Below are 25,405 nucleotides of genomic sequence, written 5' to 3'. Positions count from 1 at the left end.
CTACCCGACCAAGAGAGCCCATGGGGGGTGGACCCTGTTGGTTAGTCCGGGGATATAGTGGCTGATGAATATCTCTTACAGTCAGATGGAGGAAATGGAGCTGGGGGGATAGATGGGAGGGTCAGGGAGCCAGAGCAGGCCAGTGAGGAACCTCAATGCAAGAGGAAGAGGGTGGTCAAAGCCTGCGGCTGGGCTTATATGTAGTGATGGCTTCTCGTGGTATAAGCCTTGGACTTAGAAGGAGCCAGAGCAGGGCCCACAGCATCGCACTACTGCTGCATGGCCGCCCATCTTACCCGGAGTCTAAGTGGGGAAGTTTTGTACTTTTCCTTAGGCTGCAGGAAAGTCTTACTTTCTGGAGCAGGCATGGTCAGCTACAGAAAGGATTTAAAAAACAAACAAACAAAAAACACCCACTAGATTTTTTTAAACATCCAGTAAAAAATCTTGGTCATATATATTTTCATTAATCCAGGTTCACCCCTCTGCCTCCCATGCTAGCCCTGCCGCTCCCTCCCCAGCACCCCCAACCCCATGGAAATCCTATGAAACGTGAAAACTAAAACAGTGTGCTTCCCGGGGTCATCATGGTGTCTGCCGCCAACTCACAGAGCTGAGGTTCATGTGCAGCATTGTGTGATAAAGAAATACACTGCTGGGTTTCGTGTCATCCTTGCGCACTGCAGTGGGAATCTCCCCCAGGCAGCTCCCGTGAGAGACAGCAGCTTCAGAGACTGATTCTGAGGGCAATGGAAAAGTTCCCAGAATGCCCATCTCTGGTCCTTAGCAGCGTGATAGAATCGCTTTATCTCAGGCCTGTAAGGGCTGCCTGGGACCAGAGGAGTCTGTGGAAAAACTGCCATGTGCTTGGTCCCCTGGGTCCTGGTTTGCTAATAAAGGCACCAGGCAATTAGAAGCTTCCCTAAGTTTACTTCAAGGTAACAGTTACTAAACTGCGGATGCCAATTTGCTGTGAATCCTTGGGATTCAAATAAATTCAAAGTAAAATATTTTCAAGAAATAAAACAAAAAAGACATTTATCATTTATTTATGGTAAAAATTATTTTTAATCAGCTTTTGTTCTGCGTTTTGATGTTATTAATAGTGGATTCGACTTAAATCTTAAGGACTTGAGCCCCGAGGTTAGTAAACAAAATAACTGGTTGCTTTGCTGGGTGTCTGCTCTTGAGAGCTGGTTTAGGTCAGTTTGGCTGAAAGGCTGGGGCTGACTGACCTCACTGGCCTTAGCAGTGTGCTCTTATGTTTCCTGGGCCTATCTGCAGCCCCTTCTCCGTGGCTCTCCTGCACTTCCTGCCCTCTCCCCTGGCTCCAGGTTCCTTCCCTCAGCCCTCAGGCCTCCTACCCTGTCCACCACCCTGAGGTTCTTCCTGCCCTTCCCCACTCTCACACAACTGTCCTGGTAAAGGGAACGCTTAGAGGACTGCTCGGGCTTAGGGCCTCTTCCACTGTCATAGGAATGGAATTCTTGTCTCTCAGCCGCATCCAGGACCTGAGGCTCCTCTCACTTTCCCACCATTTCCTACTGTTGCAGTCAGACACTTGAGGAAGTTTCTTCACTTCCTTCTTCTTAGAAGTTTAGCCAGTTGATCTTTAGGTAAGTCAAGATGGAAGGGGGCCCAATTAGCATCTTGGAGTCAGCAGACTAGGCTGGTGGCAGATGACATGAGAAAGAAGAGCTCACAGTTTACTCAGGCTTTTTTTCTATACAAATCTTCCAGAAAATTCTAGCACATGAACAAACTGCCTTATAAACTAAAATAGGCCAGCAGACACACAGCCCAGGCCCCATCCTCAGCGCACTTGGCAGAGGGCCTGGTGGGCCCAGTGCGTCTCAGAGGCTCTCCACACAGTAGGAAAGGACGCAGCTGAGTCTAAGTGAGGTGAGCCTCTGATGGTCCTTCAGTCTTGTCATTTACTTTCTAATCTCACTGAAGTCTCATTTGTCATTTGAGAAATGACCCACATCTCAGTCACAGCAGGCCTAGTGCAAGGAGTGGGCCTAGTGGGAGGGATCCCTGCTCCTGGCTGCCTCTTAGAAGTTCGTGTGACTTTTCACAAATCTCTGGCCTGTTTTCTCAACTGTGAAGTGGGCTGAAGAATGCAGTCCCTCCATATGTGTTCAAGAGACAGGGCCAGATGCTCTGAAGTGTTGTCCACAACAGTGTTGTTATTTCCTGTCCTACCTGGGCCAGAAAATAGGTCACGAGTATAGAGTGTGTGCTCTGTTCTGACCAGGTTTTTTTGTTTGTTTGTTTTTGTTTTAATATATCTTTACTGATTTCAGAGAGAGAAAGGGAGAGGGAGAGAGAGAAGCATCAATGATGAGACAGAGTCATTGATCGGCCTCCTCCTACACGCCCCCGACAGGGGGATCGAGCCCACAACCCCGGCAATGTCTAGTGACCAGGAATTGAACCTCAATCTCCTGGATTCTAGGTCCATGCTCAACCGCTGAGACACGCCCGGCCAGGCATGACCCGGTTTTCTTCTTGTCATGTGCCTTCAGTGGGTGTCGGCACAGTATTCACTCTGATGTCCTAAATAGCGGTGTCCGCGAGTGAGTGCAGGGAGCGTGCCGCCTGCAGACAGCGAAGGCCCCAGATTCTGTGATTAAGCAAAGAGGAAGGACATGATCTTCTCTCTGAGGGTTTGTTTATGAAGCTCCTCGTGGCTTTTTCACTTTTTCCATGAAAAACGCTTTGTCCTTTTGTCTTCTGCCACTGGCCTGGTTATGGACAGGGCGTTGATGTGAATACAGCTTCCAAATTGGAAATTAATGAGGTGTTCCTTCCAGAAGGCCTTCCTCCCTTGCCCTAAGGCGTGCTGCCCCTGGGGAGCCCCTGCTCCTGGCCTTCCTTTCCCTGCTGCCCTTCTGTGGGAGGTTGCGGGGCATCCTTGCCTCTCGGCTGCGTTTCAGGCTAGTTTTCCTGGCCTCATAATGTTTTAGTCCCTGTGTCAGGGTGGTTGTGTTAAAGCAGGATAGGTTCTGCTGCCCAAGGCCACTGTCACAGGGCCAGCAAGTTCTTGATGGCTCTTCAGAACTTTCACTTCAGCCCTTTGTAGGTTCAGAAAGAAGGTCGGCACAGGTTTTCTGGGATGCAGGCATTATAGGTAGCTCCTCATCAGCCCCGCAGTCCTAGATCTGGTGGTGTTCCTGTGTGTTGTTAGGATAGGTGTTGACGGGTAAGGAAACCAGCCGAAGGAGCCGAGGTGCCCATTAGAAAAAAGTGGCTCAACCTGACAGAGTACGGGCAGAGTGTGGTTAGGGAGCTCTGATAAGGAGTGGAAACTTCTGATTTTGCCAGGTTACAGATAACAGATGTTAAGATCTGGGCAGGATGAAAAGTGGCTTCTGGCCAGGGCTCCGCACTGTGATCACTGGGTCCAGAGGGAGCAACAGAGCTCTGTTTAGAGCCCAAACACATGGGCTGGGGGGCGGCAGGTACCCAGGAACCTCATGGAACTTACTGCAAAATTTGTGCATTGATATTTCATGGGAGAAGGCTTGAAGCTCTCATTAGATTTTTTTTTTTTAATTTTATTAGCATGTTTAGAAAAACTTTACAGTTTTATTCAGTATTATTTTGTACTAGTTTCAGGTGTACATCATAGTGATTATACAATCATATACTTTACCAGATGTTCCCCTCAATATGTCCAGTGCCCACCTGGCACCATACATAGTTACCACAATATTATTGACTATATTCCCTGTGCTGTACTTTATACCCCCATGACTATTTTGTAACTACCAATTTTTACTTTCTTAATCTCTTCACCTCTTTTACCCAGCCCCCCAAACCCCCTCTCCTCTGGCAACTATCAGTCTGTCCTCTGTATCTGTGACTCTCATTAGGTTTTTAAAGTAATTCTTAACCCAGCAGTTTACATGAAAATGGATTCCCAGGCATGGTAGAGTCTCCCTGACCTGGTGTGGTGAGCTGTGTACGTATGTATGCAGTGGTTTCCTGTATTCTCTAGGGAAAGGGACACAGACTCTAGGAGACCAGATATCCTGTGACCTGGAAGCCTGAGCGGACCTGCGAGACGACCTGTAACTTGTGTGAAGGGGAGGGGTGGAGTAGAATGGAAGGAAAGTTTCCCTAAGCTGCCAAAGACAGATCGTCAGACAAGATGTGGACACACAGAAGTGGGGAACTAACTGGGTTTGGAATGAAACGGAGAAAAGGAAACAAGCCAAATCCCTGGGGAAACTTTGTGACCACAAGAACCAATAGGCCGTGGCCCTGTCATTCTAGAGGAGATCGGAGCAACCCAGGGGCGGGAGTTTTCAGGAAATGTGGTGGTGAGGGAGGGCACATTTGGGCTGACCTGGGAAGGTCTCTCCTGGAGACTGTGGCGCCCCTTCCCTGCTAGGATGCTGGGTGATACCCAGGCCGGCTCTACAGTTCCTCCTGCACGCAGCGTACATACCCCTGCTGCACATCCACCCGGGACCCACTGGCTGCAGCGGAAGGGTCAGGAGCGTGATGTTTGAATCGCAGGTGTTTTTGGAGAGGAGGAGTTCTTGGCATCATCCAGAAAGTATAGTTTGAGGATTTTTATTTTAAGAAAAGTTAAAGTCTGATATTACGGATCCAAGACTTTGTTATAATAAGGCTCTTTGCACTGAATGAAAGAAAAATATGAACAGTTGCTGCCTCTCTTCCTGTGCGCCCTGGCTGCCGTTTTCCGAGTACTGGCCCTTCCTCAAGGGAAGGCAAGGGTGTCAGAGGCGGCTCTCTAGCCTCCCCGGTAGGAGCTGTGGCCCCCGAGATTCTCACTGGCGACAGCTCCTCTGCACTGGCTCTCCCCTCCCCCGAGGCTGCCAGCAGAATGGTTCTGCTAGTGGGAAGGAGGGCAGGGGGTGTTTGCCAGCTCAGGCTGAAGGGTTTCTCGCTGACCTGTGCGTCCTGTCTCCTCCAAGCGCACCTGGTCCTGCCTTGCTCGTGAGTCACATTTCCCTAGGCATTGATCTCGGAGCTTTTCCACTTTCCTCAGACCCTTGCCTCCTACTTGACTCCATAGCTTGGGGCTATCTGACCTAGCAATGTTGGCTTGCCTCTTCTTCCCCCAGGCCTCCTCCCTGTCCTTCCTGCCTCCCCTCCAGGCCCCTGCTCCTCCCTCTTGGATGGGCCACCTGCTGGGCCTGTGGCCCAGGGCCCGTGATTCCGCACTGTCAGTCCTCCTGTACTGGCTTCTCCCCTTGCTCTGCACAGCGGCAGCTCTGCTCTCCGGTCCTTGCAGAGCCAGCCATCCACGGTGCCTTCGCTGCTAGCCATCCACCTGTCCTCAACCCTGTGCTTCCCAAGTTTTTCCACTTGCCTCATGCAGAAGATGCTGCTCTTTGAATGGCACACCGGGGGGGGGGGGGGGGTTGGTGGCAGGCAGAGCTCTGGCTGCCTGGTGACAGCATCTCTGGAATTCGTCTGTAGCATGCGCCTGAGATCTACGCAGCCTGCCCCACATTTCCCTCTAGAATAGTCTTCCAAAGATCACCAGTAAGCACATGCTCAATACAGGGACTTTCCTTTGTTCTCAGCCCCAGTCCTCCAGGTGGCATCTGACAAGCGCGTGGTCAGGAGCTCAGGCTCTGGGGCCCGACCACCTGTGCTCAGTTCCTGGCTTTGCCACCTGTTCTCTAGCTGGTCACTTCATGTGTCTGTGCCTTAGCCTCCTTGTTTGCGGAGTGAGGATAATAAAACCTCACTGGGTTCCGAAACATCCTCTGGGGTCATCAGCCCAGGCTGAGACCCGCTGGGCTTGCAGCAGACACAGCTGAGTTGAGCAGCGGTTCCCAGTGAGGGCTGGGTTACCACTGATTGGTCTTTTATGCCTTCAGTTTGTCTCTGTTTCTATAATGAGCACTCATCACTTTTAAAACTAAAATAACCCTTAAACTACCTGAGGGACTCCTGAGTCTGAGGTGCAGGGAGGAGGCCGGATGAGGCTAGGTCTGAAAATCTACCCTTCCTAAATAGTCTTTAGGAAGACTGTTCTGGGGGCAGTGCGGGGCAGGGCGAGAATAAAGTGGCCTCAGGCGGCTGCTGCTGGGTCAGGAGCTGCTGTGTGGACAGTGCAGAACCAGCCTGCCCGTCACTGTGCCATGCCGTATCTGCTGCTGCATCTGAGCCCCCCTTTCCCACGGCCCATCTCCTGCTCTCCCAGCATCAGGCTCTCCTGGTTTCCTCCTGTCTGCCAGCTCTCTCGTTTTTGTTTGTCTTCACCCTCCAGCTTTTCTTTTTGTTCCCTGATATGGAGAAGCTGGTAGAGACTGCAGCCTCAACTTTTTTACTTGCCTTTTTCTTTTGGGTCCATGAGGCCATCTCCCCACCTCCAGAGCAGTTATTGCCCCAGGGCCACACCCGACTGCCTGCTCCATAGCCCCATCCAGCCTCCTCCCTGCATCTCAGACTCAGGAGTCCCTCAGGTAGTTTAAGGGTTATTTTATTTTTGTTTTAAAAGTGATGAGTGCTCATTATAGAAATAGAGACAAACTGAAGGTATAAAAGACAAATCAGTGGTAACCCCACCCTCACTGGGTACCACCACTCAACTCAGCTGTGTCTACTGCAAGCCGAGCAGGTCTCAGCCTGGGCTGATGACCCCAGAGGATGTTTGGCAAGGTCTGGAGATGGTTTTGGTTGTCAACTCGGGGCTGGGGAGAGGTGCTGCTGGCACCTAATGGGTAGAGGTCAAGGATACTGCTAAATATTTAACAGTGCACAGGACAGCCCACAACAAAGAATCAGTCAGCCCAAGAGTGCTGAGGTTGAGAAGCCCTGTTCTGGGCCTTTGTCCCTATATTAGTGCCCCAAAGAGAACAAGTTGGAATTGGCTTTCTTTCTCCTCTATCCTGCTCTCTGTTTCTGTCAGAGGACCCGCCTTCCCCTCACCCACATTGGATCCATTACCAAGCCTACAGATTCCCCACATCTTTGGCATCTGTCCCTTCTTCTCTCTCCCAGTTCTGACATTGATGACCACTCACCCAAACTAATGAAAAAGTCTCCATCAGGCCTCTTGCCTCAGTCTCCTGCTTGGCCTTGCCCGAGCCCCCTGTGCTGGAGACCTCTGGAGACTCTGTGCCTGCTCAGTCCGTGTCTGAGAGGCTGAGCTCATGGAGGGTAGCGGCTTCTTCGTCGGATCAGCCTTTGTGCCCAGCCGGAATCTCACCCCATTTTGAGCAAAGAGTCAGTGCTCAGGAGGTCTCTGTGGAGTATGCGTGAGTGAATGGTCACATGTAAGAGAAGCCTGAAAGCTGTTCTCCCCACAATCTGTCCTTCTGCAGATCCTTAGTGAGTGGTTTGGCCGGACCATCATCCGCTCCTGCACCAAACTGAGCTACGAGCATGCCCAGAGCATGATTGAGAGCCCGACTAAGATGATCCCTGAGCAGGAGCTGCCCCCCATCTCCCCGGAGCACACCAGCGAGGAGGTGCACCAGGCCGTCTTGAATCTGCACAGGATTGCGAAGGAGCTACGCAAACAGCGGTTTTTGGACGGCGCACTTCGTTTGGATCAGGTCAGTTGCTTCCTTTATTCATTGCAGCCAACAGACTTGCCTTGTGCCTGAACCCAGCGTGCATGTGACTCAGTGTGGCAGTCTGGCTTTTCCTCTTCCTTTCCCCAGTCACTACACTGAAACCCTGTTCCTCGAGGTGGGCAGAAACTGACTCCTGACCCCTCCTAGCACCACAGGGCACGTGAGGCCTCACGTAGTGAGCCCAGGCAAAGGGTGGCGTCTGTGTGCGTGGCTGAGAGACCAAAGCTCCCAGCTGGCCTAACCTGGAAGGGCTGTGTATTTCTTCTTATCCCTGTCTTCCCAGAAGAGTTATGTGTTTACAAATTCCAGGTCAGTGCTTGAGGAAGCATAGCCCAGGAGACTGTAGAATGCTGGCTGTGGGGAAAATGATAGCCCGGCATGGCGTTGATTGCTCTGGAGTGGCACAGCCGTGCCACAGCCCTGTGAGACTTAGGCAGCTGTCACTCAAACCTGGCCGAGTGGCCATGTCCGACAGTCGGTGACTGTTAAGATCCAGGAATTCTGTCCTCATTACGTTATAGAACAGAGCCTGTGTTCTGTGTTTAGTACCTTGGGATCCAGGCTGCTGTGGAATGCTGTTATGGATGACCTTGGCCTAGCCAGCTTTTAAGTCAGAGGTCTGCAGACTCTCTCTAAAGGGCAGATAGTAAATATCTTAGGCTTGTGGGCCAAACGGCTGTCTTGAGTACTCCGCTCTGCTGTTGTAGTGTGAATGCAGCCAGAGGCAAACAAACAAATGAGTGTGGCTGTGTTCCAGTAACATTTTAAGGACACTGAAATTTGAAGTTCATATAATTTTCATGTCACAAAGTAGTATTCTTTCTTTAGTTATGTTACATTTATTTAAAAATGTAAAAACCATTCTTAGCTTGTAGGCGGTACAGAAGCAGGTGGGAGGCTGGAGTTGGCCTGTGGTCCATGGTTCACTGACCCTGCTTAAATGAAATTCAGCTCTGGTACCCAGTCAGCTCTTAGCAGCTCATCAGCGCTGCACTGGGGAATCGGCTCAGTAATGGGAACAGTTGCGCAAAGTTAGCTCTCAGGATGGTTTCATGCTATTAAGTAAATTATTCCTTTGATTAGTACCATGCTTAGCAGGTCCAGCTGGCGGCCAGAAGTAGAGGAATAAATCAGTTTAGCACCAGTTCCCTTACCCTGTTCCCAGTCGGGGAGCTTTAATTAGCCTGAGGCCAAAAGAGCAGTGATTCTAATTTCCCACCTCTGCAAGCTCTGCAGCCTCTTCACAGCCAGGTCTCATCCCACCCAGCCCATGTCCCCTGGCCCATCTGCAGAGATGCCCGCTTCACCTTCTTGTCGGGTACACTGAGGGTGGGGATTGCTCGTGGTGGCAAACGTGGCTCTGATGCCACAGTATGGCATTCTCCCCCCACCCCTGATGCAGCAGTATAGCATTCTCCCCCCACCCCTATTGCTGTCTGTAGCAATAAGTTCTGTTGAGTCATGCATTTATAAATTATAGTTAAGAATGTTTCTGTTCCTTTTCTCCAGCACAGTTGTTTTCAAGAAATGAGCATTCCAACTCTCTGTTGTTTAATTTTTGTACAGTGTGATATTTGGTACAAGGTAAGAAGGACGGACATATCTGGCTCTTCTTTGGTCTTATTATTTATGTCATTTTTTACGCACCAGAGTAAGCTGTTGATCAGGTGGTTGGATATGTTTGTAGAATCAGCTTCTCTTCCCGTAGTCACGGAGTCCTTCACTCAGCGCATCTTCAGATGGCATTACTTGGGTGCTGGAAATGAAGGATGGCAGAATAAGCAGTGGTATAGCAGAGGGGCCAGCAGACCACCCAGAGAATGGAAAGTATTGCGACAGCTCTCACAGCGCAGCAAGGCTGTGCCGAGAGGATAGCCGGTCTCGGCATCAGGCTTCCCAGCAGGCCAGTGTGTCTGGGAGGGCTTTAAAAAGACTTGAGGGACTCATCAGGCTCTGAAGGCAACAGGGAGAGGGGGAGCATTTCAAGCAAACTGCTGGTACAGGCCTGGGAGCGTGAGTGATGGCACATTTGGGCAGTGGTCAATTGCTCCAGATCGTGTGGTACAGAGTGAAGAGAGGGAGCGGCTAGGGAAGGAGGCAGAGTAGGCCTGGAAGTCTGTGGGAACCAGCTAGGGGAGCCATGGAGTGATTTAAAATATGGAGGTGACGTGATAAGAACTGTGGTTTAGAAAGAATTTCCTGGTGGTTTGAAGAGTAGACCGAAAGAGAGCAAAATAAAGGAAGAGGGCCTGACATGGACAGAGACTATGGGGAGGGAGACATTTCCAGATCCAGGAGGGGAAGGAAATGGTCAAGCCTTGACCAGCTATCCTGGTTGGATGTGGAAGGGCAGGGGTAGGTATCGAGGGAGAAGTAGGGAATCAGGGCCAGGTTTCAGCACCTGGGTTGGTGTAGTACCATGTACTGATCAGGAAACACCAGAGGGTAGGAGAGTTGAGAAGAAAGATAATGACTCCCAAGTAGGGTCTGTTGAGTTTGAGGGCCAGCGAGAGAGAGACAGGAAGCGCCTGGGCACAGAGGCCTGAGGTCTGTTGGGAGGGCTTACCTGGAGGTAACCAGTAGTGAGCCAGCAGCATTTCAGTGGTCCTTAGGCTGTACAGGAAGGAGCTCCAGTGGGGAGGACTCTAGAGAGCAGCCACGTAGCCTTAGACAGGAGAGCAGGAAGCACTTCCTCCTGCCCCGGGTCTTAGATGGCCCCTCCAATCCCCACTTTTTCCTTTGAAAGTAAGCTTTAAATCAGACTATAAACACAAAAGTATATTCTTACACTTACATAAAAGTATGTAAATATATGCTAATGTTAGAAAATTTAGAAAATACAAAAGTATACAAAAGAAATCAAAATCACCTAGAATCCTCCCAGAAATACCACGGTTAATATTTTGGTATATGATAATTCTATGTAATTTCCCTCTCACCACTTCATGGCAGGAGGGAATGGTGGTCAGCATCACATACACATAATTTTTAAATTCTGCTTTTTAATGTTATATTATAATGAGTTTTTCCCATGTCATTCAAAATTCTAAGACATTCTAATGCCTGTGTGCTATTCCATCATGAATATGCTCTTAAACATATTTAGCTATCTATATTGTAGATATTTTGATTGTGATTATTTGATACTATAAGTGATAGTGCCATGGTCATCTGTGTTTATAAATCTTTACCCTGATCCCTGGTTATTTCCTTAGGACATTCCTGGAACAGTGGTGATAGGGTCAGAGGTATAGACATATTTAAGAATCTTGGACTGTTGCCACATTCCCTTCTAGAAAGGTCATGCCAGCTTATGCCCCTCTTGGTAGCCTGTGAGTAAGGGCAGGAGGGAGGAAATACTGGCAGGAGTTCTCTGCCCACCCAGGGTTGTTCGTGTCTGGTTTTGTTTCTCTCCCTCTCTCTCAAGTCGCATCTGGGCCTGAAATGTCCCAGTGACTGTGGTCTTGAATTAGTCCTTCATCTTTCATATTGTTTTATGTGTTACACTAAAGACCCTTCCTATCTGCATTAACTATTATTTTAAAAACCTCCTAAGGGTACTGATTTTTTAAATGCCTGAGCGAGGTGGTTGAGAGCATCTCGCTAAGCTCTTGCTGACACTGAGACTGGAGAGAGGTCTCCTGCCCCAAACTGCACTCCCCGCTCCCGCTCTCGTCAGGATTGGTACAGAAGCCTGCTGTATGGTGCATGGTGCTGTGAGCTCCGGGTGCAGTCTAGACCCTCGGGGGATGTTGATAACGCCGGCCTTTCTCGCTGCCCTTGCCCCTGTGTGGAACGGCTCTCAGGCGCTGTTTGCATTGGCTGCTCGTGAGTAACCACAATCAAATTGGTTGAATTAAGACCAAGGAGAAGGAAGTGGCCTGTGAAAGCCGTGCCGCCCTAAGAGTGGCGCCGTTCTCCACAGTGGTGATACACAGCCCAGGAAGACTTCTCCAGCTCAGGGCTTCCTTTTAAGTGTGGACTGTGCGTTGCTTTTCCGTGGAGATAGTTCCTGAACCAGTGAGGCTTAAAGAATAGTTATCACCCTGCAACATTTTCCCGGTTACCACTTCCATAATAATCATATTAGCAAAATTCCCATTTAGATTTATCCGTCTGATTTATAAATAAATCTACAGCCAAGACTCTGTGCTCGTTTGGGCCCTCATTCCCCAGGTTTTCTAGGATGGCCTCTGAAGGAGAGCAGAGCGGCTGGAGAGGGGACAAGCTGCAGCCTCCAGGCAGAGGGCACTGGAATCTCTCCTGGGAGAAGAGAGAGATTGATTCAGTTAGCGTTAATTTCATGTGGGATCAGGGAAACAATCCATATGTATGCATCCCATGGCATGAACAAGACAGACTTGAAAACTTGACCTAGTTGTATGGAAGTAGCACTAATTACAGCCACTGTGTGAGCTGATCGCTGTTTGTGGCTTGTTAACATGTGCATAAAAACCAACATGTATCATTAAGTTTCAGAGCAACTCTGCTGAGCAGCTTGTTATTATAACCCTAAGCTCTTCATGTGCTCACCCTTCCTTTAGGCACATTACATAGTCATTTACTCATAATTTTCAAAAATTAGAAGGACTACGGGTAGTATTATTCTGGAAGTAGTTAAAAATGCAGACTCAGACATGATCTCCATCCCTCATCAGACAGATATTTCTTGAGTTCCTGTTTTGTTACAAATTCTGCTCATAGTTCTCTAAGGAGCCTTAGGCAGTGGAAGACAGACTTTCTACCCAAAAGTTGCACAGTGAATTTGAGAAGAACTCTGTGTACTTACCGGAAACTCTAATAAGATAAAACCGAGGGCCTGCTAGTCAGCTGCCACAGGACTGAAGGAATACCAGACCCGATGGTGCTTAGGTAGATGGATTAGTGAAAGAGCTTGAGTAGGAAGTGAAGCCCTGAGTCACAGGTGATGAGGGGAAGGTGTGACAGGAAGAAGAGCTGAAGGATGTTGAGATTTCAGGGATACACAGTTGTCCTCGGTGTCCGCGGCAGACTGATTCCAGGACACCCCACAAATACCAAAATCTGCAGGTGCTCAAATTCCTTATATAAAGTGGCACAGAATGATACATACAGTCGGCCTTCCATATCCACAGTTCCCAGCACTGGACTGAGAGTACAGCTGGTTGAATGGGCAAATGCAAAGTGCACGGATCCAGAGGGCCGACTATTCCATCTCACTCCTCTCCTCTGAGTTCTGAACCCACGGAGAAATAGACACACAAATCAGACTGAGATGAAAATATTCCTTCTACTACTGATAAATTTTGGGCTAGAGAAGCAGTTGAGCAGTTTCAGTGTTTTGCACAATGCTTGGGAACAGCCCAAAAGAAATTAAGGTTATCAAAAGAAACTCTGATTGGAGTGATTACAGGGAGCAGAAGGTACACGGAGACAGAGAGAGAAGCATGCTCTCCGCCAGCCACACCAGGGACTCTGGGATGGTCCTCGTGTGACCTTTGCTGCTAGGTGCCCTTGGTGCGGTGGCTGCCAGTAAGGACCCATAGCTGATGCTTCTGCTCTTGGTTGGAATGGCCAGTACAGATCTTCAGCTCAACTCTGAAGACTGCTTTCTGTATAACTTTAGAAAGTAACGTTGGCTCCCACCACGCTTCCAGAAGCTTTTCGCTTGCTTTCCAGTTCTTTGTGCTTGCCTTTACTCAGGCTCATTTCTTACAGGTGGGAAAAGCCATACCCACACCCTGCCCTGCCCCTAGAGACCTTTCTTAGCTTCCAGGAACCTGAGCACGGAACTCTACCTCCTGCCGCAGAGAGGTTTGCACTGGCCCGCCCATCCGTTCCCTCCCACTCGTGGCTCCCCAGCTCCTCATTTATACCTGTCACCCCTCTGGATCACTTGTCACAGGGCCTTGTCATTTTCCACTTGCTTCCCTGTCTCCTTCTCTAGACGGAGTTCCTTAAGAGTAAGGACAGCGTCTTTTCATCTTTGTATCTCCGGCCTCTGCACAGTGCTTGTTTTTAAGGAGTTTCAAGGTCCCTGAGCATCTTTGTGTGTATTAGTCTTTTTGAAGAGGTGTGATGGTGGTGACCTGGGAGAGGACTGTAGCTCCAGGAGAGGTGTGTTTATGTAAGAGAATTAAATGCATGCTATGAATCAGAGAGGTTTCCTCCCCGTTTGAATGAAAGGGCTGGGTGTTTGATTACCTGCCAGTGCATACAGGGTTTAAAACAAGGTGTAATGAGGACTTTCTCAAGGTGGAGCTGCCTGGACAGGTGTGAGGAGCCAGGAAGCTTCAGCACCCCCGGGGGCTGGCAGTGCTTCTGAGGCGTACTGCACAGTCTCTGTGTTCACGTCCGTATCCTTAGACCAAGCTGTGCCCCTCGGGGAGCCTGGCAGAGGAGGCTCTCTGCGAGAAGCCATGGGGACCCCGGTGCCTCCCTGGGAAGAGAGGTGCTCAGGCTTGTCAGAGACCTGGCTTGCCAGCATGGAAAGGTGGGGGAGGCACCAAATTCCCCCACCTGCCTCTCGGAAAGATTCCCTCTGGGGTGAGCTAATGTGAGCAGCTATCCCCACCCCCACGACAACATGGAAATAATTTGTGTACCCTGGTGGGATCCTGGGTCTAATGTTCCCTCTGGGAATTCTCATCAGAGCCTGGTTTTGCTTCTAATGGAAGTGATTTCCACAAGATATGTTCTGTGTTAGTTGCTGCTGGGCTGTCTGAGAAGATAGCTCATATCACAATTGGAGTTGAGAGTGTGCCCAGATGACTCAAACTTAAGCCCTTCGCATTTCCAGAGGGCAGTGAAGTGAGACAGAGGCTCTCACACTGACAAGATGATATATAAGATGCTTCTGGGGGTCGAGCAGGGCAGCGGCCAGCGCCCCTTGTTTCTGTCCGAGATGCGATCCTTCAGGGTAGTGGACCTGACAGACAGATTCGGCTCCTCCGGGCCTGTCTTTTGGGTAATTGTACTCAGGATTAGGAAGCACTTGGACTCTCCCCTTTCTACTCATGGGACACTGTACATCCCAGCCCTGCCCCCATGTCATACCCACGTCACTCAAATGTGAGCCAAACAGCTACACAAGAGACGTGGAATCCTCTGACGTTAGTAAGACCTGCACCAGGGAAAGGGCATCCTTGCAGCTGAGCTTGAGATTTCCACCATGACTGCTGCTTGGGGCTGACCCAGTTCATTTAGACTTTCGTGGTTCCGTGAACTAGGGGCTCTGCTTCTGTTCAGTCTGCTGTCTGTCCTAACCCCACTGCCAGGGTTCCCTGAAATGTGCTTCCACCTGTCCCTCAAGACCCTACGTCTCCTAAAACGACTTTCATGGACCAATAAGATTTCCATAGATATTCTGGGACAAGATACAATTGCTAGGTTTTAATTTTGCCGAACAAGGACGTTTTCCTAAAAAGCCAATTACCATCTACTGTCTCCACGATTTTATACATGAAAACATTTTAGCACCAAAACGAAGGAAAAACATAATTTCACAACATGGGGCTGTCATTTACGCTGACTGAGCTTTGTGGAAAACCTTTTTCTCATTTTGTTGATCTCCAACCAGCCTTTGAAAACTACTGACTCGCTCCATCAGGTCTGAAAGCCTCCTGGCTTTGGAGGCCCTCTGTGATGTGTCCTGTGTTTGGTGCTCCCTGTTTCCCAGCCACTCCTATTCCTTCTTCCCTCATCCTTTCCTGCCTTGCATAGCCTGTGCCTCCACTTGCTGCCCCTGGTCCCACAGACCTCCTTCCTCCAGCACCTGCTCCAGAGAGGCTGCCTCCTGCCCGCCCTCCTTCCCGGGCACCAGGTGGAGTACTGGGTGGGTTTGCCTTTGCTTTGTTTCGCAGTTTTGCTCTTTATTTCCTTCCTGCCCCCTCCCGCCTGCATTCTGGATTGCCAGCTGTGTAGAAGGCAGATACCGTGCTGTCACTTCTTTTTCACCCATAAATCTATGCACCGGCGCACAAGAGGTGGGCTACAAGCCGTTTCCAGTACTCCAGCTCACCCGAGGGCAGGGGATGCCGGAGAACATCGCCCACTTTACAGTCTAGAACTTGAAGATGGGGTCCTGTGATTTCTCAAGAAATTTCCACATTTTTAAAGAATGGTAGTATTGGAATAAACTTGTTTTGTTTTGGAGCACTTACATGTGGCAGGCATTTTTTAACTAAGGAGAATTGAAGCACTTACAATTATTTTGTAACTTCAGAATACCCCTCTTGACTTACTTTATTAAGATCCCACATGTTCTTTGACCACCTGCTGGTACAAAGTACTGTGCTAGGTGTTGGGGACAAAGAGAAAAGTAGAGCACAATCCCAGCTCTCAGCATCACTTAAAGCTTTATGGAGGAAACAGACACACAGAAGCCTGGACATTCTGAGTTTGGGCTGTGTGGGAAGTGACTGCTTTGGTGTTTTACATGACACTAACTGTGGTAGGAAGGAGCCACTTTAAAATGTTGATTAGGAACAAGGCCATTCTGATTTGAAAATTTCTACAAAATAGAAATTAGCAATTTGCTATACAAAAATGCTAGAAATTCTGGAAATAAATGAGAAATTATTTAATCTCCCCTTGAATTGTGACCTCCCAGGGTCAAGGACATCTGCCCTGTGGAAGGAAATGAGTGCAGACTCAAAGGGCGGCACCCAGGAGGGAATCCCAGCAGTCTCTCACTTGCTTGTCAGCATTAAGTTGGCGGTCTCCTAAATAAGAGTATTTACTCATGATTTACAGTCGACTGGGTTTGAGGAGCTCTTAACCTTCAAACCTGAGCTCTGAGAACTTGGGCCTGGCCATCAGACAGGCTAAAACATTTGCCACAGTCAGCTTCCTTCTGTAAATAACCAGGAGCTCTCCTCTTCATTCTCACTCCTCTACCTAGCCAAGTACTGGGGCTTAGCCCTTCCTGCAAGCTTCCAGCCAGCCAAGCCCACAGTCTTGCCTGCCTCCCTGGCTGGCCTGCAGAACACACTTGTGAGCTCGAGCACCACCTGAGCTTCGCCCCTTCTTCCGCCAGCCTGGCTGTCCAGCTTCCTGGCCTGGACTTTTGACTCCTTGTTGCCAAGGACTTCATCTTGGTCCCTGTGGAGATCTGTCCTGTGTGCCCAGAAGCCTAGCCCTGAACTCCTCCTTGGCATGTACTTCTGCTCCAGACTGCCCTAGGTCCAGGGTCAGCTCTCCTGTGGCCACCAGCTTCAAGTCAGTGACTAGTTCCGGAGTGGAGAGTCCGGAGCATGGCTCCTGCCTCACACTGCCGGGGTTCGGAGCCTCACTTCACTGTGTGACTTGGACTTTCCTGTGCCTCAGTTTCCTAAGAGAGTAGTGAGTAAATGAGATAACATGTTCTGAGATAACAGTTGGTAAAATGGAAATAATAATAGTCCCTATGCCATAGGTTCATTATTAGGTAATGAGTTGTACCCATAAAACGCTTAGAATAGTGCTTGACACATAGCACCCTGCAGAAGTTGGCTGAATGGCCAGATGCTGAGAGAGGATCACAGAAGAGCCACCTCTAACAGAGAAGAACGGGTGGTGGCCACCAGAAGAAAAAAATTCTCGTCGTTTGTGATATTTCAGATGGTCTGGATGGAGGGGGAGGATTTGAAATGCAGGTGCAGGGGTAAGGAAAGGTCCTCCCCTGCTCCTAGGGAAGCAGGCCAGGTTATTGGGCATGTGTGGGGGTGCGGCAAGCAGAGCTCAGACTGTGCCATGCCTTACAGCTTCAGGACTTGGCACTGAGTTCCTTCACAAGGGACACCATGCAAGATTTGTGAGCAAGGGAGGGGAGGAGAGGGAGTTCTGCACATCACACTTCAAGTCCCTCAAATAGGAACTGCAAAATATTCCATTTGTATAAATATACAATGGTTTATATAACCTTCTCTAATGTTGTTGTGATAGGTGGGTTCTAGTTTTTGCTTTTGTAAATAACATGGCAATTAATATTCTTATGCATAAATTTGAAAATCATTATTTTCCTAGGAATATATTCTTAGAATTACTGGATTGAAGGGAATTGACTTCCTTCTGATACATTTCTCTTTTTTATTAACTTACATTATTTTATTATAAAAGTAATACATGGTTGTTTTTTAAGAGCTTAAGAAATTAATAAGTAAGCCAAAAATAGCCATTGGTCGGCCACCATCACCTAGCAGTAACATTTTTCTATGTATCCCAAAGAGAGTACACTTCAGAGTTTTTGATACAGACTGTTAGATAATTTTCCAGAAAGGCTTTCCCCACCAGGGAACAGTAGCACATTGTCACCACCTCTCACCAAATTGAGAGTTTGTAGTTTTATTTCATCTTTGCTAATGTGATAGGTTAGAAATGGTGTTTTATTAGTGTTTCAACTTGCATTTGTTTCATTGTTTGTCGGCTCAATCAACTCTTCAGTCCCCTATGAAAGGGCCGACTTAATACACCGTCACCTCCTACACCTTAAACTCTGGACCCGCCAGTCACATTTTTAGCCAGAATTACCTTTTTTTCCTAGTAAGATATAATTTATACACAGTAAAATTTACTCTGTTTAGTGTACTCATCTGCAGGATACACATACCACAGTCAAAATACAGAACAGTTGTGTTGTACCAGGGAATTCCTGCATGCCCCTTAGCAGTCAACCCCTCTCCTTAGCCTCAGCCCCTGGTGACCACTAATCTGGTTTCCATGCCTAGTGGTGCCTTTTGCAGAACGATGTACGAGTGAACTCATTCAGTTGGCAGCCTTTGGAATCTTACTTCTTTCACTTGACATCACGCCTCAGAGGTTCATCCTTGTGGTTGTGTATGTGGTCCTTCCCTTTTACTGCAGAGTACTAGTCCATGGGAGAGATGCACCAATTTGTCTACCATTTACCAGCTGAAGGATGCTTGGGCTGTTTCCAGCGCTTGGTGTTTATGCATAATGATGCTATGAACATTTGCCTACAGGCTTTTGTGTAACCATTAAGTTTTCATTTCACTTGAGTACACGCCTAGAAGGAGAAATTGCTGGGTCATATGCTAAGTGTATATTTAACTTTATGAAGAACTGCCAAACTGTTTTCAGAGTGGCGCTACCACTCACCAGCAATGAGTGAGAGTTCTGGTTTCTTTATATGCTCACCAGTGTTTGGTATTGTCAGCTTCTTATTTGTTTGTTTGTTTTGTTTTTGAGCCATGCTAACAGGTGTGTAGTGCTATTTCATTATGGTTTTCATTTGCATTTCCCTAATGACTAATGATTTGAGGACCTTTTCATGAGCATATTTGCGGTCTGCATGTCTTTTTTGATGGAGTATCTGGTCAGATCTTTTGCCCATTTTTTAATTGGGTTCTTTGGTTTCTTATTAGTGCATTTTGAGAGTTCTTTTTGTGTTTTGGTTATAAACCCTCTGTCAAATCATCCTCAGTTCTTCATTCTCTCTGACTGTCTTTTCATTCCCTTTTGAAGAGCAAAATTGTCAACTTTGATGAGGTCTGATTTATCAGACTTTTAAAAAATGTATTGTGCTCTTGGCTAAGAAATCTTAGACTAACCCACAGTCACAAAGATTTTCTCTGTTTTCTTCAGGAAGTTTTATCATTTCAGGATTTACATTTAGGTTCCCCCTTCCTTTTCAAACACTTTTTTCCTGGGCCCAGAAATTTCTCTTGGAAACAGTTCCAAGAACAGAGATGGACCCACCTGAGAAGATTTGGGAGGGAGCTGGTCCTGGGAGCCTTGCCAGGCATGGTGCCCCAGGAACCATCTGTAAAGGGGGTATCAGCATCAGCAGCTGCCCCAGGAGCTGCTTTTAAACAGATGTGATGCTTACTGGCTTAAGACTTGGCATAAAAGTGAAGATTGTATCTCCCTAAAGGAGATGCTGAAATGATAAGAGAAAACCCTCCAAACTTTCTTGATAATTCCTCCGACTGCTGCACAAAGTCGGGTCAGCAAGTGGTATCAAGCACAGGACTTTTCCAATTACATGCAAACACCCGTGTCAGTGACTCACCCAATCACACGTTAACCTCATAACTGAGAGGCTTTTACAAATTATAGTCAACAAGTCAGCTTGCTGGTTATGACTGCCATTGAATCGGGTTTTCCTCAGAACAGCTGGAGTGTTTGTGGTGGGAAGAGAGCCTGATATGGGTGCGAGGCCAAGGACTGCTTGCCCGGGAAGGACGTGCAGCTAACGGATAGAAAATCTGTGAAAGGACCCGCCTCAGCCAGCTAATAGAGGCCTGCTATCTTTCACCCATGGGAAAGGCCCTGCGGCAAAATACTCAGGGAACAGCATTGATTGTCGGCTTGTGTCCGTCACTGCCGTACAGGGATAAGCCTTGGCCCCATCTCCCAGACACGCCTAGTGTTGATCGTGATCCATGCTGGGTGCTGGGGCCCGAGGAGAGGCCTGTTTTAGTAAAGGAGAGCAGTTGAGAGTGGGTTGGGAGTGGCTTTTCCAAGGATGTTCCGGGCAGAGCAGTGCAGGGTTTGGTGTGTCTAGGTGTGTGGGCTGTTGGCATGGCTGTGTCATAGGAAGGGCTTAGGGGTGGCAGCGGGAAATGTCACTAGAGGTGTAACCGGGGCCACCGTTGAACAACCTTGTTTGCTTTGCACTGAAATATGAATGTTTTGAATTCAACTTGGTACCATTGAAGCAATTTACATATGGGAGTGATGGGATGGGACGTGCATTTTAGAAAGATCTCTCTGGCAGCTCCATAGAGAATGAATTGGGAGGGATCAAGGCAAACATCAAGGAAGCCAGTTGGGTAGCTACAGCAGTAATCTAGGCGAGACCCACTGGGCCCTGACTTGAAATCACACAGCTGAAAGGAAGCCCAGATGGGGGAGGTACTGAGGAGGTGGAGTCAGAATCCAGGAAGGATGGGGCACATCCAGATACTCCTGGGGTTCTCTGACTGGACAACTGGCTGGTTATGGTGCTACCGAGGAGGTCCCCCCACACCCTGGGAGGAAGAGCAGGCATCAGGTGAGGACCCGCTGGGCTTGAGGTGCATTGGGGCCATTTGGTTAAAGAACCCATGAGGCAGCCAGCCATGGGAGTCTGGTGCACCTCCACCCCCTGCCATAGGTTCCCCCTCTGTTCCAATTACTTAGCTAGAAGCATTTCTAAAAACATCAGGAACGTGTGCTTCCAACGTACAGTGAGTAGGACAAGAAACGTTATAAAGACCAGTGTGAGAGGCTGTGGTGAGCACACACAGGCCCTGAGGAGCAGCACGCGGTGCACCCCTGTCCCCACCGCGAGCCAAGATGCCAGAGGAGTGCTTAGGCTCAGGCATGGAGCTGGAGGAAAGCAGTACCATGAGCTTGGCCCTGTTGCTGCCGTCCGCCTTCCCTCTTCCTTCTTCCCTCTTCCCCCTTCCCTCCTCCCTCCTCCCAGCTGAGCCCGCTCACTGGTTTAAAAAAAGAGTGAATCCGCTCCCAGTCCTTTTGAAAACCAGCATGTCAGTGATAGATGAGGCGGTATTCTTTAACTTCAAAGGAGAAAAAGTGAGTGAGTGAATGTGGGCCAGAGGAGTTGAAAAGTCCAAGGGAACAGGAGACACATGGGGTGACCTTGCCATCAGGAGGAGCGCCCTCAGTCCCACCCCTGCTGGTGCCATGCAAAGGCACGGACAATGCCACTTTTAATAAATCATGAAGGATCCTGAATGCCCGTTTTTGTCCGTTTTCAATGGGCCTGGGGCATGTTGCTTAAGATATAGGCAACCATTTGTGCCGGGTCCCCAGCTACTCAAAGTGCTCTCTTGACTATGTAATGGAGTCTTTGCATATGTGATTTTGGGGGAGATTTCTTCAGATTTCTGTAGCTAGTCACAGTAAAGGTGACCTCGTGGGCAGCGTGGGCCATTGTCATCCTTCACACATGCAGCTTTTGAGTGATGCTGAGCTTTGTGGGGTATCCATGCAGCACCTAATTCAATCACACATCCGACCCTTGCCTCTCTTTGGCACCGTCCCCCTCTCTGTGCTCAGTGTGCTGCTAGGGCCTCTGCATACACCCTGGCTGTCCTCTGGAGGCATTGGTGTGAAACAGAGCCCTGGGCCATTTTTCCCACTTTCAGAACTCTTGGCCCCCTGGAGACTCTGGCCTGGGGAGTGGAGTGGCTGCTGTTCTCATGCCGGTGTGCACACAAAGTTGCCTGTTGGAAGGGCCTTTTAAAAGTCCCTGCTGGTTTCCACAGTGGAGTCTTGGGAAGCAAAGGGAAGAATAACCTGGGGTCATTAAGGGCTGGTGTGGTCATTTCCTTAATCATTTGTGAGCATTAGGAGCCTCATTTTCTATAAAGAGGAACAGCAGCTTCCTCTGCTTATTAATAACAAACAGCTAGAATTTATGCAGCACCTGCCTCTTGCCAAGTGCTGTCACATGTTACCTCATTCAATCCTAAGCCTTAGACTCATTTTTACAGATGAGTAAACTGAGACTGGGGCTAAGTAACTTGTTAAAGGTCCCATCACTGGAAGTAGCAGAACTAGGATGGAAACAGTCCTCATTCTGCTTAATTTTTAAATTTCTTGTGGTGGTGGTAGTTTTATATTCATCTACATATCTGAGGAAATGGATCCAGTCTAGTCCTAGGATAACTTTGAAGTGTTATTTGAAAATACTGTTATGATTCCATTTATATAACATTCTTGCAATGGTAACATTATGCAGCTGGAGAGCAGGTTGGTGGTTGCAGGAGGAAGGTATGGTGGTGGGGGGAGAGGCGGGTAGCCTGGGGATCTACGTGATGAGGGAATAGCCCCATATCCAGGCTGCAGTGACAGTTACTCGCCTCTACATGTGTGACCAGATAACATAGGACTGGACACACTATGGCACCAATGTCGGTTTCCTGGGTTTGATGTTGCATCATAATTGTGTAAGGTGTCACCTTTGACAGAAATTGGGGAAAGAGTACCAGGAACTCTCTGTACACTCTGTGATTTCTGTAAATCTATAATTATCTCGAAACAAAAAGTGGGTCTGCTTTATTCACTTGTGTGGGACACAGGCGTTGCACCTGGGAAAAAGCCACGTCTCAGCTCAGGGGCTACCTGCCCTCAGAAAGCAGTCCCCATCACACGATGTAGGTGGCCTGGGAGGGGAACGCCACCTAGGAGAGGGTCCAGGTGTCAGCCTCTGTCACATGTAACCTGGCATTCTGAGTCAGGGACCCTGAGCTCTAGTTGCAGGGCTGTAGTTGTGAGCTCCGGGACAAGGTTCATGACTCTTTGTCCCACATATAAAGTAGGAGTGGTACCAGCACTGTCCTCTGAGGTTGCTGAGAGGATCCAGCAAGAGGGCACATTAATGTGCTTAGCACAGAAAGATTCGTTGGGTGAGCTCAGTAAGTCTTGAGTGTTCTCATTACCGTCATTGGTAGTATTCTGCCTATTCCCAAGTTGTACCCTGCACGCTGTAGCCAGGCCAGTGTCATAGGGACTCACAGGACAGTGCATAATGACTCTCATTTTTCTGGTTTTGGTCATTTATTCCTTCCACAATTATGTCTTGAGTACCTACTTTGCCGAAGACACTGGTAGGTATTGGGGATACAGTGATGGGCCTGACCTGGGTGGTCTGTGCCCAAGGAGAGCTGAAGGTCTCAGTTTTCTCCCATCTGTGTCTTTCACATCCTCACTTTCCTGCCAGACTCACCCCAGGCCTCACCTCCTCCCCACAGGCCACTCTACCAGATCCTTCTCTGAGTTCTGCCAGCTCTGGGGGCAGTGTGACTTGGTCACATGTGCCAGCCTGGACTGTCCTTTTTCCCCTCCCGTAGTTTCCAGTGCAGTACCAAGCAACACAGACCCATGCTCAGGAAGGGCTGATACTGTAGGCCTGTGTCCCAGGCAGGGGGATTGCAGCAAAAGCACGAGCTCATAGGAAGAAAGGGAACTTAGGCCGTCTAATGGGCAGAAAGTTGGACCAGAGGGTCCCCAAGTCTCTGTAGAGTATGAGAGCCTCTGACTGCCCCGACTCCAGCCCAGAGCCCTAGAGAGATTGTACAGAGGTCAAAAGGAAACCAAGTTTCTGCTAATGAAAATGTTCCCCTCAGGTTACTGCGAAACTTTTTTTAACATTTAACATTATGTCTAGTTTCTTAAATGATTTTCAATTATGTTTGATTATCCAACGATTCTCTATTTACTAAAGGTGATTTTTCTGTTAGCTAGGCAAATAGAAATTCTGTTCATTTTCCTTCTTACTGGATTCTGGCACTTCCTAATGCCCTCAACTAATAACCTCTTTAAATTTTTTTGGTTTTTGCATTTCAGCTTAGCTGTAAACTTTTTTTGTACTTTCTTTAAACTTCACAATTCCCATATGTTCTTTGGTTTTTACCATAATTAGAATGGTATCTATTAGATTGATAGGTTGTTCTATAAAGGAAAAGGCTATTTAAATTATTTTGGATGAGAATAGGAACCTCAGGTAACCCCAGGTATGTGCCTCCAAGGTGTCCCTTCCAGATTGTTCTGAGCACTTCAGATCAACAGCATTTTGTGCCTGGGTGGCACTGGACAGCTATTCTTCTGCCAGGAGGTGCTGCTGAGCCTGCCACTGTAGGTTGATAAGTTGAAGACAGGTAGCATGAGCAGGGGAGAGGGGCAGCCTGGCTGCCCCAGGACCAGAAAGGACCTTAGAATGTGTCCTGGAATATGTTGTCCAGACATTTGACCTTGTCTGGGAGGAAGGAAGTAGAATTAGCGTGGAATGGTGCCATGAACTTTGACAGTTGCTCTTGGCCACATAAGAGAGCCTTAAGTAGTAAAATTCTTAACTGTCACCTCTTTCTCATCAAAACATCCAAAGATGTGAGTACTGTTCCTTCTGGAATCCTCAGAGCTTCTATTCTCACAGATTTAGCAGGGACATATTAGAGGTGCTTCCTTCCAGTAAACGTAGAAAACTCCTCACATTCATCCATAAAACAGAACATAAGAACATAGAGAAATGCAGCTCCATTTTACAGGTGGGAAGGCTAAGGCCATCAGAACCCACCACCACCCTGGTGTCTGGGAGAGAACAGAGACAAGCCCAGAGCTGCAGGCTCCCAGCTTGGGGTTACATAACTCCCAACTCCTCAAGTCCCTGGAAACTGAGGCCAGTTCCCTGGAAGATCATTCTGTTCTCTCCTGTTTTTTCAACATCGAGCCAGCTTGATTACAGCTCTGAGGGTTGTGGGAGACCATCCCATTTTCTCTTTTCCATGAACCGGATGCCTACCGTCATGCTCGTTGTTCCATCGGCTGAATTCAAACCTGCCTGGGTCTCAGTTTTACAGGCGTTTGGCTTATGTATTGAAGAACCTTATTTTATTTATACATATCTTCACCTGTCTCCAAAGAGGATTCGAGAAGACTTACAGCAGAGGAACTGACCCATGAAATGAGTACAATAGAAAGACAATCAGAACAAACTTTGTGGGGAAGGGAGATTTTCATAAGGTTATTTCTTCTAACAAACCTCATCTAAAATCAAGGGACACTTTTCCTAGCTCTCAAAGCACTTTCTCATGTAAGACTTGATATTGGGAACATTAAATGTTATAGTGGATAGATTTCACATTTAGGGCAAATGAAAAAGGAGGTTTTATAAGGCTATTTCTTAAAACAAACTTTGGTGAAAATTGAAGGATGATTAAAACAGCTCGAGGAAGGCAAGTGAGCTGGTGAGCAAGCTCCTGCCGTCCTGTCCACAGCGTAACTTGCCTCAAGGAAAACTTAGCCGGCCTCCCTGCGTGAGCTAGTGGCCTCGCGCGAGGCTGCCCCCTCCCTGCTGGGTGTGGAAGAAGCTGCGCCAGAGGCTCTGCCAGGTCTGCAGTGGGGAGAGTCTC

At 48.4% G+C, this 25,405-nt stretch overlaps 1 protein-coding gene across 5 annotated transcripts in view; it reads left to right on the top strand.

Annotated features, from left to right (window-relative positions):
• DIS3L2 (DIS3 like 3'-5' exoribonuclease 2) overlaps positions 1-25,405 on the top strand; it is a 213,744-nt gene that overhangs the window by 155,236 nt on the left and 33,103 nt on the right. For all 5 annotated transcript variants that reach the window (XM_087819517.1, XM_087819515.1, XM_087819516.1 and 2 more), the window contains one exon: positions 7,314-7,547. In XM_087819517.1, coding sequence (XP_087675643.1) covers positions 7,314-7,547 — 234 coding nt within the window. The remainder of the gene's footprint in view (positions 1-7,313; positions 7,548-25,405) is intronic.

The sequence above is a fragment of the Miniopterus natalensis genome, chromosome 8, assembly GCF_054644295.1.
Source record: "Miniopterus natalensis isolate mMinNat1 chromosome 8, mMinNat1.hap1, whole genome shotgun sequence".
In the NCBI taxonomy this organism is placed as follows: Eukaryota; Metazoa; Chordata; class Mammalia; order Chiroptera; family Miniopteridae; genus Miniopterus; species Miniopterus natalensis.
This window is presented reverse-complemented; position numbering and strand designations above follow the sequence as displayed.